The following is a 14,075-nucleotide window of genomic DNA, read 5'->3' on the forward strand; positions in this document are numbered from 1 at the left end:
CAAGCATTTTTGTTTTCAGGGCACCGTGGAGTTTGTGTAAAAGCTTAAGCTTTTGATGGCGTCTCTGGAGCTTAGTGCTTTTCTCAGTTGTGGTGAGATTGAGGGTGGGGTGGGGAAGATATATTTAGTTGAAACTTTGTAAAAGGCTTTAAATTCTCAAAGAAAAAAATTGAGCTTTTTATATTTGGTCTCACAGGTAACTATTGTTGGACTCTACTTGAATTACTAAAGATAGCTTGAAGCAAAGTTTTTCAAAATAAAGGGAGAAAATGTTTTCTCCCCTAAATACTGGCTCATGATTACCTAAATAAATATAGACAGAATCACAGATGCAGGAGTGACTTAATTTTAACTCGATTATGTTATACAATGAAAAGTATCTTGTGTTCAAAATGTTAAATTAGTTTAAATGGCATTATCTATTAAATAACATTCTTATTAATCAGATGATTAGTGGACTTACCTGCCTTTTAACATGTACCTAGAAATGTAGTCCTGAGATTATTAATCCTTATAATGAAATTCTGCTAAGTATCCCCCGAATCAGTGTGGTGAATTAATAGCATTCGGTATAGTCTCTGTACAAATTACGTTTGCTTTACTCAACTCCAAATCAGCATTGCAAATATGGAAATCGTTGCTAATTATGCTGAACCCAGCTCACTTACATTTCTGTAAAGGGAGCTCTATACAGCATTTTGTCTTCCTTTCTGAATTATGTTTTCATTTAATAAAAACAAAATATATTTTTAATACGGTATTTCTAATTATAATATTACGGGAAGTATCTTCTCTGTAGCTTTTTTAACACCTAGAAGAATCATTAAAATTTAAATTGTTACTTCTTATATGTTTTTAATGTCATATTCTAATATTGGCTATAATATTTCTTTGAATTTTGGATACAGTAGAGAACTTTACAGAAACTAGGTTCCCCCTCTCCAAGGAATTAGTTTAAATCCATACTGTGTTACATTGCATAGTAATAGAAAAGCTTTCTTTCTAAAAATTCCTGCTAGCATCGTAATTATTATGTGTGGAAGTGGATTGCTCTTTAGCATAAACGTGTTCCTATGTGAAAATGTATTTATATTGCATCCTCTCTCTTTACTCAATGTAATAAACTTCTTGAAAGTAATTTAAAACAACTTAAATCTATTTCTATAGATTTTTTTCAATAAGAATAGTACGTTTTAATTTTCTTAAAACATGATGAATTGCTTGAGTGATTAAATAGATGCTTTTTTTGGGGGAAGGAAGCTAAACATTTATGAGTTGTACTTGCTGTTTTTCCCATGTTATTGTTCATGTTCTGAATCCACGTGAATTTTTAATCTGAATTTACAACTTTATAGGATTGGAGGAAACAGTGAATTTTATATTTATAGTTAACTTTTAGATCTTTTTCCACAGTGATTCATATGCTTCCCTCTGTCACAGTCTATCACTATATTAATTACTTTTCAAATTCCAGCCAAAGGGGCACATTATCCCATCTTACTTCTACTGATAACCGAAAATCTTATGAAAGTATAGTTTTGTACTAAAAATATAAGAGTAGTTGACCTTGATTTGATTGTTGATTGCAAACGTGCTGTTTCTAAATAGTGTATGGCTTATTTATATATGTTATTGTATATAATCCTCCTCTCTGACATCCTCGGTATATTCCTGTATAATTATTTCTTGTATGTTTAACTACTTTCACTAGACTGTAAGCTCCTGTTGCTAAGGACTGTGTCATAATATGTACTTAGTAAATTTTTGATAGACAATAAATGAGTAAATGAATCATGTTTTATGTACTTATCAACTAGATTATAAGCCCCTTGTGGACATTGGATTTTATCTGTGTAGTCTCCTACAGTCCATGTCATGTTATCTTTGATTATAAAAAACACTTGTTTGTTTAAACATAAATTTTTCTAGTTACATTCTAATGTAATTAAGATAGCTCCAAGCCCTACAATAAAAACTTAGGCCTGTCATTTATTGAGGAGTTATTAAGGGCTCTAACATATTAACTCATTTAATTTCTACAAAAACCTATGAGGTAAATAGTAGTATTTGAAAACTGAGATACAGAATTTTAGTAACTTTCTTAAGGTTTTATACAGCCAGAAAATGGCTTGATGAAGAGGAGTATGGGAATTATGTTGGAAAGAAATGTTTTAAGTGGCTATCAAAGTAACATCTACTGCCTTCTCAGTTTGGTTTCATGATTGATTAAATGTCTATGTTAACTTAAGATCTCTAATAAGAGATGTAGCTGGTCCTTTGTTGGAGATGGATGCTTATGAACCATTTATTTCAAGTGAGTAATATAGTAGTGAGTTCTGGCTTCAAAGGAGGAGAGAGAGCTAAGGTTAACAGAAAGTTTTCTCTCTTTGGATTGAAAAAAATTAAAGATAAGGAATCATGTTATTTCTGTCCATGTTCAATTAGTTTAGTGCTGCAAACATATATTGAGTACCCACTTTGAATAATTTGTGCTGTTCGGTGCTATGAAAGACACAAAGTTAAATGAGTTGCTCTCTGTTTGTTGAGCAGAAATTCTAGGAAGTTAAGCAAAAGTCTATTTTAGAATTAGCGGAAATCAGTAGTAGACAAAACAGGTATATAATATCTAGTTGTGATAAACTTTCCTTAATAGTGTTTTTTACTCCAGGTTAAATCAGCAGAGTCATTGAATCAGGTATGTGCAGTAGAGTTAAAATCATGAACAAGACCTGTGATAAGACCTAAAGAGTGCAGGCGATCCTTGAGGTTAGATCGAACTGTCTTCAAGGAGACTTTCTGGTAGAATGTTCTTACTTTCCTCAGATCTTCAGTTTGACAGATCTGGAAACTCCATTTTGAAAATGTTTCCAGGGTTAATCAGGCCCAGAAGCAGTGACTCTACTTCTAGACTCAAAAGTGATAGTCATATAAACCAGGTTGACTATTTATTCCCTTATGTATGATTGTCAGGTACCAAAGGACTCTGCAGTACATTCTTTCTCCTGTACAACAACATATATGGCAAAGTGTTACTTTGTGAGAATGAACTCAAAGCAGAATGAGTTAGTTGGATGGATTGTATCATCAAGCTGTCTATTCCAAGAGGACTAGATTCTCAGGTCTGTTAACCAGGAAACGTCTGGTGATAAATTCTTGCTCTTTGCCTCTCACCTCCCCCTCCCCTCAATTTTTCCAATAGGCAATAAATACCTCCCTCTCCCTTCCTATTAGAAACTTTTTTTTCCATTCCAGTTATAATCTTACTAGTTGAGATACAGTTTTCTTTTAAGTCAAACATATTTCCTTAGACTGAACCTGAAAGATAATTTCTTAGAGTAAGATGAGCCATCAGGAGAAGATAAAGTATAGTTGATAAAATACTTGAGCCCTATATTTCTGTAAGTCTTTCTTGTTTCTAGTTTATTCCTTTTTTTAGAAGATAAACTTCCGGTTTTTAAAATAGGAAAGCATTCTCATTTATCTCAGTTATGCAGACTGGCAGAAGTCTTGGATATTTTTATCATTAGACCATAATCAATACATAAATATTTCTTTGGAAATAAGGTATTTTGATTGTAGATAATAAAATAAAAATGTGTTTCTTATCATTCCTTGAAGAGTGAGTTTTTCTAGATAGCTGTTTTACATATAACTAAGAATTTATAAAATATACTCCGTGAAGATAGCAATTACCTTTTTGGTCATTTTTGTGATAGTCACTAAAGGTATTGAGTCTTTTATGTTGAATGGAATTAGCTGCACTAAAATCTATTTTAAATATTTTTAGTTTATTTTTCATGTGTGAAATATTCCACAATTCCCTGCTTAATAAAACAAAACAAAAAGTTTATCAAACCTAGTTCGGCACTTGGAAATAACTTACGGTTGTCAATATTCCTGCCAGTAGTAACCTCTCTTCTCTTCTAGTTTGCTGTTTCTATTGCGTATATAAATACGATAGCATGATAACTTGTGTTGCCCTGAGTATGCTGTATAAATGCCAGTGCAAAAACTTCGTGACATGTTTGGCTGTTCTTTTTTCTTATAATAGTACTCTGGATAGCTGAGAGATAAGCATTTGCCATTTCTAGTGGAAAAAAATAGTCTTTTTTGGCTACCCTCACAAATCCTGTTCATAAAGTCATGGTAAACATCACATCCTTTGATTGAATGACAATCTGTTTATGATGACTTGAAAGGTAGTGTTCCTCGTATTTCTTGAACCAGATTCTAGAAAGATGTCAAAAGCACTTGCAAATAAGAGCTTTTCCCATATGAAGTCTAAATTCAAAGTCCTTAAAATTGATTATTTTATTGTCAAATACATTCCTCAAAGTTATAATCGAGTTTTAAGTTTCTGCACAGTAAAAATACCCTGTAACATTGGCTAGTTCTAGTAGTCTAACCTTGTAATTGCCTTCCTTATCCTGAAATAGTTTCCACTTTTAAGTGTTATCTACACCTGCAATTTGGGGCCATTTATATACCTTTCCTGATAACACTTTAAAATTTCTTTCCTGTCTTTTCCTTTGTATTTTTGCGCAAGCTATCTTAATTGTTTTGGAATAACCTGTCACCATCAGTTCTAAGATACCATTTAAATTACTTCCTTCACTTTTTTTTTCTGATATGGAACCAGAACCCCAGCTTTCCTCTAAGTCTTTAATAAACTTTTTTATGTATTTGCAGACTGTGTTTTCACAAAGTAAAACATTATTTTGAGGAAATTATGCAACAGAACCAGGAAAGGTTAATTATACATAGAATTGTCGTTGGAAACCATGAATTTCAGAAAATGCTAGGAAATTAGTGAATATAGAGTGACTAATCTATAGCCTCCACACAGATTACTGGGAAATCTGGAAATGAAACTCTGTTATTAGTTACTAGTCACATAAAAAATGATAGATTTGTTTTCCTGTATGTGGGCCAACTGTAGTTAGACAACTGTTCATACATAAGAATGTAATGTTCTGAGCCATTCGTGTAACTTCTTTAAAGAGTTTTTTGAAGTAAAGGTGCTTTTCAGTAGTATTATTGGAAGAGAGTTCTATAGCTAAATAAGTTCTTGCAATTGGAGTTGCAGCCACAAATATTTGCATGAATAGTATTGCTTAATAACTGCAGTCCACCTGCTATATCTGAGGAAGCTAATAAAGGAAAGGGTAAAAGGAGGAAGATTTTTTTGTATATGTAAAAGAATATGTTTTCTTTTGTACAACTTAAAAGTATATTTAAAATGTAAATATATATCTAAAATAAGATTATATAATTTGTGTTTTGATTATTTGGATATTCCTTATCATCACTGTTTCTCAGTCTAATGATAGGTCTTCCATTAACATGGATTAGACCAGCATGTCTAGAAGCTTTCTTCTCTTTATTGAGTTGTTTTTCTTATATATTTGTGTTAACAGCTTTATAGAAAACACATAATGAGAAATTGCATTATTATGAAGGGACTGGTTTTTCTCTTGAAAAAAAATCAGTTTTTTACCAAAGAACACTAATCAGTTAGCTTTCCTTTTCAGAGTAATAAATGTTGTAGTACGGCAAATGCATACATTGCCTTGTTGAATTTGGCTTTGTTTACAGAAAACCATAACCAGTAGTGCTCTTTGGCTCTTGACAGTTTTCTATTCAATAGTGCCTTTCATTTATCATTTTGGTGTTTATTTTTAATGCATATTTAATGACAGTTGAATTAAATATAGACTTTTAAAAGAATTATCAAGAAGGCAAGTGTAATAAAAGGTTATTTTTTAATGAAGTGAGACTCCTACAATTTGGAGGGGGTTGTAATTGAATAAATTGGTTCTTTTTAGCACAACGTAATGTTGATTCTGTTTTTCCAAGGGAATTTCAGCAATGTACATAGATAATTTAAAATTCTTTTTTTTAACATCTTCATTGGAGTATAATTGCTTTACAATGGTGTGTTAGTTTCTGCTTTATAACAAAGTGAATCAGCTGTATGTATACATATATCCCCATGTCCCCTCCCTCTTGCGTCTCCCTCCCACCCTCCCTATCCCACCCCTCTAGGTAGTCACAGAGCACCGAGCTGATCTCCCTGTGCTATGCAACTGCTTCCCACTAACTAGCTATTTTGCATTTGGTAGTGTATATCTGTCCTTATATACACTACCACTCTCACTTTGTCCCAGCTTAGTACCCATATATAAACTTTTTATATCTTTAGAATATTCTCTGAATATGATTAAAAACATCATGAAATAGATATAGAATCAAGCCTTGATAACTTATATCTGAGTATTTTTTTTTATTTTTAATAGGATACAACATCTATTGAAAAGATGTCAAACTGTTGTGAAGAAATGTAAGTATGAAAGTGAAGTCTGTAGTGTCCTTATTTTAAAATGCCAGCACCTGGTTATATTTGAAAAATGTGTGCATGTAGTGGAAAGATAATATAATGATGGCTTTTTCTTGGTGCCTTTTCTAAGACCTGAGCTAGCAAGCATAACCCAGTCTTACAGTAGGGGTAGGGGTCTTCTAGCCGTGATAGTTTTCAAACAAAATAAGTACTGATCATTCTTGTTCCTTGTCCTACTAAAGTAAGTTAAATTATTTGTCCTGAAAATACATCAAAAGAGATTTGCTACTGTGTTGTTGACACACATTCTGTTAATCCTGAGATTCTCCTCTGCTTCAAAAGTTGCCCTAGGTTGATTGACGACACAGATACAATATCTGCTATCCAGAGTTAAAACTCAGCTGCATTCCATAATGAAAGAAAAGCTGTATTTGTGATGCTGGGACACAATTCATCAGAGTCCAGTAATGGATCCCCAGCCAACCTGTATTGTTTTAGCTGACTGAAGTGCACCATGGGAGTGCTGTCTTTCACTAATAATGCTGTCTTCTGTAGATCGAGACCCCGAAAGCCATGGCAGCAGACCTTCTCAGAAGTTTTTGGCACTCGTTGGAAGATCCTGTGGTTTATTCCTTTCAGGCAGAGGCAACCACTGCGAGTTCCCTACCACTTTGCCAATCACGTCTAAACAGATGGATGGTGGGCACAGATGGGTCCTCCATGCTGGAAATGCGTTACAGGTTTTCTGATAATAGAACTATGACAGTCTTCAAGTCAATTAAAATCCACCCACCAATCTTAAGCATCATAATGTGCCCCAGGCTTTATTTGAATAGTGATCTTGATCCTGTTGTGGGACTAATACATGATCTATATTTAAGTTTTAAAGCATGTTTACTTTCAAATTAGCTTTCCACAGGGATTTCTTTAAATGCTTTTGTTATTAAACTCAAAAGGCAGTGATTGGGATGAAGTAATTGTACATAATTTCTTTTAGTACTGACAGTGTTACAGATTTTACTTTATGGGAAACTTCGGATGTTTATTTAAAATTTTCACCCTTAAGCAGTACTAACCAAATCTGAATTTCATTCTTTAGGTTTTACAAAAGTTGATACGCCTTATATGTAAATTTTCTTTTTCAAGTACAATTTTATGTTATACTTCCTTTTGTATGTACTGCAAGATTTTTTAAAATTTAGCATATAGGATTGAACAACAACAACAAAACAAAAACAGCAACAAAAAAGGACAGTGTTTTCTTAGAAGTAGCTTTCTAATGTTTTTTTTTCTCTTCACCAAAAACACCACTAAAGTAAAACACCAACTACCTACCTTATTTTAAAGGAAAGATTAATTTTTTTTCACATTAACTTTCCCATTTCTTTCCCCTGTACTGTTATAATTATTGGTTTTTGTTAAAATATTTGCTCCAAGGGGAAATTTTTGACCAAACAGGCATGTGTTCCTATTTTACCCTAAGATTTTTATTAGCAAAAAGGGTAAAGAATTTGCAATAATTCCACTGATACCTTTTCTAGTGTAGTTATGTTAGAATGCATATGTTTTTAAAATGCTAGTATAGGGCACCCCTGGTGGCGCAGTGGTTGAGAGTCCGCATGCCGATGCAGGGGACACGGGTTCGTGCCCCGGTCTGGGAAGATCCCACATGCCGCGGAGCGGCTGGGCCCGTGAGCCATGGCCGCTGGGCCTGTGCTTCCAGAGCCTGTGCTCCGCAACGGGAGAGGCCACAACAGTGAGAGGCCCGCGTACCGCAAAAAATAAAAAAAGCTAATATAACTAGATAATATATAATGTATAGTATAAAGAAGAATATTGTGCTTTAAAAAAATATATGTATACTTTTTACTTTTGTTTACCTACTAGTAGATCTAAAATTACACCTTGAAGGTTTTTATATAATAGATATTGGCCAACTAATATTGAAATTTTATTTATAGGAAGTTACTAGTAAAAGTAACTTTTGTGTACCTGTAATCACCCAGATTGAAATTAAATTTTAATTGACCAACTATAATCTGGATTGAGAGACCATTTTTAGTAGCCAGTGTTAGGAAATGACCTTAAAATGAGAAAATATAATCTGTATTCATTATTAGCCTTATACAAATTTAAATTGCTAATTGTGATGGTCTCTTGGAAAGCATAGAATATTTGTGTGAGAAAAAATTTAGCATGGTTTGAAAAAAATTCAGTTAAAATTTTTTTTCCATTAGAATACTGCAAAATCCATATATCTTTAAAAAACTAATTATGTACTCAGCCTTTCCCTTGAAGAGAGGATTGAAGGGGTATCTAGTGTTCTTGGAGCATATCAATATTTTCTTTTTGGTTAGTTTTGGTAGTAAGGAGTCATACCTGAGAAATCATGAAACAGAAGGTTACCATTGTCAGCTAGTTAACTATACTGTGGTTATTTTTTAGAAATTATAAATATCTCCTAAAATAATAGAATAAGGTCTACTCAGAGATACAGGTACCATGTCTTTCATGTTCTGATTACAGTGCTTTATTATTTAAAAACTTAGTGGCAGATGGAAATATTTATTGGTGCTGATAAGATTCATAGTAAATTTAATATAAGAGGTATATTTATAGAGCTTAATGAACCACAGAATTAGTACATATATTCATTCCAGGCAGATGGGTTGGGTTTTGACCAAATTTGGCCTGGTGACTGAACTGTTATAAGGAGTAATGTATAGATAATGTAGATAGATGTCAGTCAGATGCCTTATGCTGTATACATTCCTTTCAAATAAGGACATTGAAAAAACAGCAAAGCCAAGTGAAGACCCCCTAAAGAGCTTTATGGACGAATTTATACTTCATATGGTAGCAGTAGCTACCTTGAAAGGTACCAGGGAGGTACTCAGTGCCAACCTCTGTCTCAGTAATGAGAATCAAGAGGTGGTCTCTTTCCCACTCTAACGGTTTCTGGTTTTGGTTTTCTTAGGTTCCCCACTTCTAGGGCACCTCTTCCCACCTTTCTCTTTACCTTCCCTGATCCTGATCCCTCTGTACCTGATTTCTCTAAATTACTGGAATACAAACTAATGCACTGGGCAAGGCATATATTTATTTTTGTTTGAATGGCAGAAATGCTACATATCAATATATTTATGTAGGAATCTATATAAAGTATATCTATATATACTTATGCTGTAACTTGCAGTATTTCAGAGTTAGCACACCTAACTGGGTTTTATGATTCTTGTTAGACAACTTGAGAGAGAACACCTGGCACTTTCCTGGGGAGTCCATAAACTCTAGTGTGCTCTCTGCGCCCTCTTTTGGCTAATTGATGTAATTATACTGGCTCTAGAGATTTGTTGCCCAAATGAAATGTATACCCAAATTCTGAACATTTCAGAGGTACAAACTTAAGGGAAGTCTATGTGCAAAAATGTAAGGTTTTATGAAAATTAATGTGTTCCTATTTATGATTCTGATGTCTGGTTCATACATATATGACTACTTTGCTTCATTTATGTATATTCATATTATATTTTTTACTATCAGACAAATTTATATCAGATCAGGATAAATAAATATAAACCATTTCATGAATTTTATTTTGAACCTTATTTTGGCAAATTAAGTCCTTAGAATTAAAAAGTCATTACCTTAAAATTACCAATTTATTACAAAACAAATTTATCGTAGTTACAATGGCAAGCCAGCGTCTAATGTGTTTTACTGAATATCTAAAAAAATACATTCAGTTTTTTAATCCCAGTTTTGGAATGATTTTTTTAACTGATTCAATTGCATTAAAATAATAAGAGATTAATAATTCTTTCTGTACTTCTCTTCATTTTTTTTAACTTTCCTACTGTGAGTTAGAGCTGTAGCTTTAGTAGCCAATTTATTATATATTCTAGATAACCCTGAAAATAACTAATGATGTTGAGCATTAGAAAATAATTATGAGCAGTGAGATTACTGATGTAATCTGTATATTGGATGAAGTATTTCGTTATAAACATTTCATTTCATTTTAAGCGAAATGTATTTTAAAGGATGTTTTACATTCAGCAAAGTCATTAATTGGACTTCTGGAAATGAAAGTAGTTGTTAAGTACTTGTTATAAATTGCACCTCTTGAACAATTATATTTGTTGCTCTTCTTTTCTGCAAACAAAAATGTTTATGGGCTCAAGACTGTAGGCAAAAAGTGACTGAGTTCAGAATTTTAAAGATATTGTTAACTGATGTTCCATTGTGAGAAAAATACTATTTTGCTTCAGAGTTGTATTAAAAATATTTGTGGTTAACATAAGAGATAGGTATACTTAAAATATTAATATGTTAATGTCTTTGAACAGAAGAAAGCATAGTTTACTTTTAAGTAATAGAAATAGAGAACATAAGCATAAAGTTTAGTGTAACAGCTGAGTTAAAACTTCTGTCAGAATGAACATCAGTGAATGTTTGCTAATGCTTAGAGGTATTTTTCTCTAAGGATGGCGGCTAATTATAACTGTTCTTCGTCAGGCTTTTTTAAGTCACTTTCCTACAAATATTTAGTTGAAGGTGTGTCACCCGAAAGGGTGTATTAATGCTAATCATAAAGACTTGAGTTAGGACAACACCTCCACCCAGGAAGTATGAAGTAGTTTTGATTATAACCACATACCTTTCTATGTGTTAGATAATGGAGCAGTTTGAATGTTCTCACATACGTTGGTATAAAATCACAATGTATCCAGCTCTAGTTTACAATGGTATTAATATTAACAGAGCTGCTAGCCTTTCCCTGGACTTTTCTCTAGTGTCTACTTCCCTTGTGCTTCATGTGTGAATAGACTACTTAGCTCAAGTTTACTAAACTATTGCTGCTTCATTAAATAAGTTTTTGACATGACCTCTATATATGTAGATATATCTAGAATTTACTTGGTACAGTTTACACTTACAAACATTAAATAATTTATTAATAGATATAAGTATTAGATTTTTTACCCAATTCTACTACGGTCGCTTTCAAAAATATAAGTACTGGCAAATGTAGTTAGTAAGTCATGTACATTTAGTATGTTCTACTTGCTAGTATTAGTAACCATATAATTAACAAATGAATGAGTGTATTATTTAATGTCCACATTTGTTACTTTCGATCCTAAGAATCCTCTGAATTTCTCTGTAAATCACAAATTTCATTATGCTCTGAATTTAGCCATTCTCAATTGAATTCTAGAATATTCTTCAGCAGAATGTGAGAAAGTAATAGAACCAACTTGCTTGAAGTATTTTGAACCAATGTTGTTCTTATGTATATCAATCAGTATTTAGCATTTCAGCTGCATTTAGGATGATGATGGTTTAACTTCAGGAAGTGTTTTCTCTGATGTCTCCTTTCATTATCATTGTGCAATTTTTAACAACAGAATTTACTACATTTTTGTCTGTTCTTCAGATGTTATAATACTACCTGCTAGTGCTAATTTGAAACAGAAATAGTAATGGTGTTTATCCTTATGTCATTGGTATTTTCTATTATCATTATTTTTTTTACTATTATTATTTCCTTTTTCCCTTGTCTACCATAGAGGACAGGTACAAATGAGTAGTGAGTAGCCAGAATTAGATAAAGAGAGTATTAAGATGGAGAGAAGGCTAGACAGAGCATGTATAATCAGCATCTCAGCAGAAGGGTTTACTGGACACAGAATCTGTGACGTCAGATAATTCCTCTGCTACAATCATTTTAGCCTTTTCTCTTGTTGACACTGTTTCACTGTAAGAGTTGTTGATGCGTGTAAGCGTTTAGTTTGAGTTATTTTATCCAAGGAGTGTATATTGCTGATTCTTGTCAGCTAGTCAGATGCCTTTAAGAAATTATTTTGAATTTTAAATATCGGAAGTGTACAGTGTACGCTAACCTGAAGTGTCAGGAATTATGTGAAAGTACAGCTACTTAATGCTAAGCAGAAATGAATAGGTTGCCCAAGGTTTGATTGAAAAAGCTGGGACCTTTTTATAAGTCTCCTCTTGCAGAGAAAGGATATACTAAGTATTGTAGTAAAATCTGTCAACAGAGGGAAAATCAACAGTTTGTATATAAAGGGTGATTTTCACTTTAAAATTTGGACTATTTCAGTTTTTCGTATCTTGAGGGTCTCCGTAGCTATTGGTATTTTGAATCCCTGTAACATGTAATGTGGTGCTTACCACAGTTGTTCAACACTCTGATCTTTTGGGTGTTGATAGCTTTATATCTAAACAGAGATATGGACAAAACAGTAGCAATGTAAGGTGGTCTTTTTGTGGTTTTGCTTGTCTGTTGACTAAATACAGGGTTTACCTGGGTAGGCTGTCAAGTAAAGGGAGAGCTAGTCTGCATATTGCACACTCGGTGTTCTTGCCAGGGTGTGTCGGGTGACATTGGAACTACTGGTGCCTGAAGTTAGTGTTTCACAGCCTCAACAGCTAAGACATCCTGGTGCTACTCACTTTAGCATTGAGTGACATTTTTAATTCCCGTACCAAAGAGTTAATTTTCTTTTTGGTTCACTGAGTTTTCTTCTCACATCCTTGTGTTTATAAAGTAGAATTTAATGTCACTAAGAACAATTTTGATTAATAGATCTTAGTTTTTGCACACTGCTGCCTCAATTTAGTTGGCTTTAAATGTCTCTCACTTGGTCTGTTTTTTTCTTTTTTCTTTTTTGCTTAGAAAGTAAAGTAAAAAAAAAAAGGGGGGGGGTTTTAACTTAATATGGACTTTAATTTTGTATTTTCGTATAGATTGGCTACTTTAAAGAGTAGTTTAATAGGTCGAACTTAAAAAGATAATTGAAACACTTTACACAAGATTTTTTTGTTTTATTCTGCAGGAATAAATGAGAAATAATAACTCTTATCTCTACAGATGAACTCTGTAGCTTGTTGGGCCCTTTTAATAAATGCTAAAGCAAAATGCTAAAAGGAGAAGTTAAGGGCCCATTCTGATTACAGATGAAGAATTTTGCATCTGTGTGTGTGTATATGTGTGTGTGCGTGTGTGTGTGTGCGTGTGTGTGTAATCCTTAGTGGTATTAAAGAATGATAATTGCCATTTGTTTTGCGAATAAAGATAAAATTAAAGAACGTTTTAAAAATATACACATATGTGATATATGTACACACACACGCACACACACACACTCTTGCCCAAGAGGAAATGCAAAACTTTGATTTAAAAGCAAAACGAAAATTGAACTTTACCCAAAAAAAAGCCTGGATGTTGTTACTCACTTCACGTAAGTTAAAGTTAAGGGTATTTTTAAAACTAATTCTGCTTAGTGATTCATTTTACCAAAAATGGGAGAGAATATCCTTTAGAAGTAGTTGTCCAAATGTAATACTGCTATGTGTACTATCCTGGTTCCCTATTTTTTTTCCACAGACTTCTAAAACACTCATTTAGTGTCCTTAAAAAAACTGTAGCTGAAATGATTAAAAATTTTGGCAAGAAGATAACTGTGTGTATGTACTGGAAAAGTAGACAATCACATTTGAGAATGTTTTGCATAGTTTTCAATCAACTAAAATCATTCTGTCTTTGAATGTAGATACAGTATATGGTTTTGCAGTGGATTCTGAATGGAAAAAAATCAAGTCAAACTAGTGTGAGATGTGACTTAGGATCATTTGAATGATATGTAGAAATACAGATGTACATATTTTTAGGGGTAAAGACAAAATTTAAAAGCAAAATGGGAAGAGACAACAT

General features: G+C 32.9%; 1 protein-coding gene across 2 annotated transcripts in view; it reads left to right on the forward strand.

Annotated features, from left to right (window-relative positions):
* The window catches only part of ZDHHC21 (zinc finger DHHC-type palmitoyltransferase 21), a 55,670-nt gene extending 48,645 nt beyond the window's left edge, over nt 1–7,025 (forward strand). For both annotated transcript variants that reach the window (XM_065879550.1, XM_065879551.1), the window contains 2 exons: nt 6,297–6,340; nt 6,893–7,025. In XM_065879550.1, coding sequence (XP_065735622.1) covers nt 6,297–6,340; nt 6,893–7,025 — 177 coding nt within the window. The remainder of the gene's footprint in view (nt 1–6,296; nt 6,341–6,892) is intronic.
* The last annotated feature ends 7,050 nt before the right edge of the window (nt 7,026–14,075 follow it).

The sequence above is a fragment of the Phocoena phocoena genome, chromosome 6, assembly GCF_963924675.1.
Source record: "Phocoena phocoena chromosome 6, mPhoPho1.1, whole genome shotgun sequence".
In the NCBI taxonomy this organism is placed as follows: domain Eukaryota; kingdom Metazoa; phylum Chordata; class Mammalia; order Artiodactyla; family Phocoenidae; genus Phocoena; species Phocoena phocoena.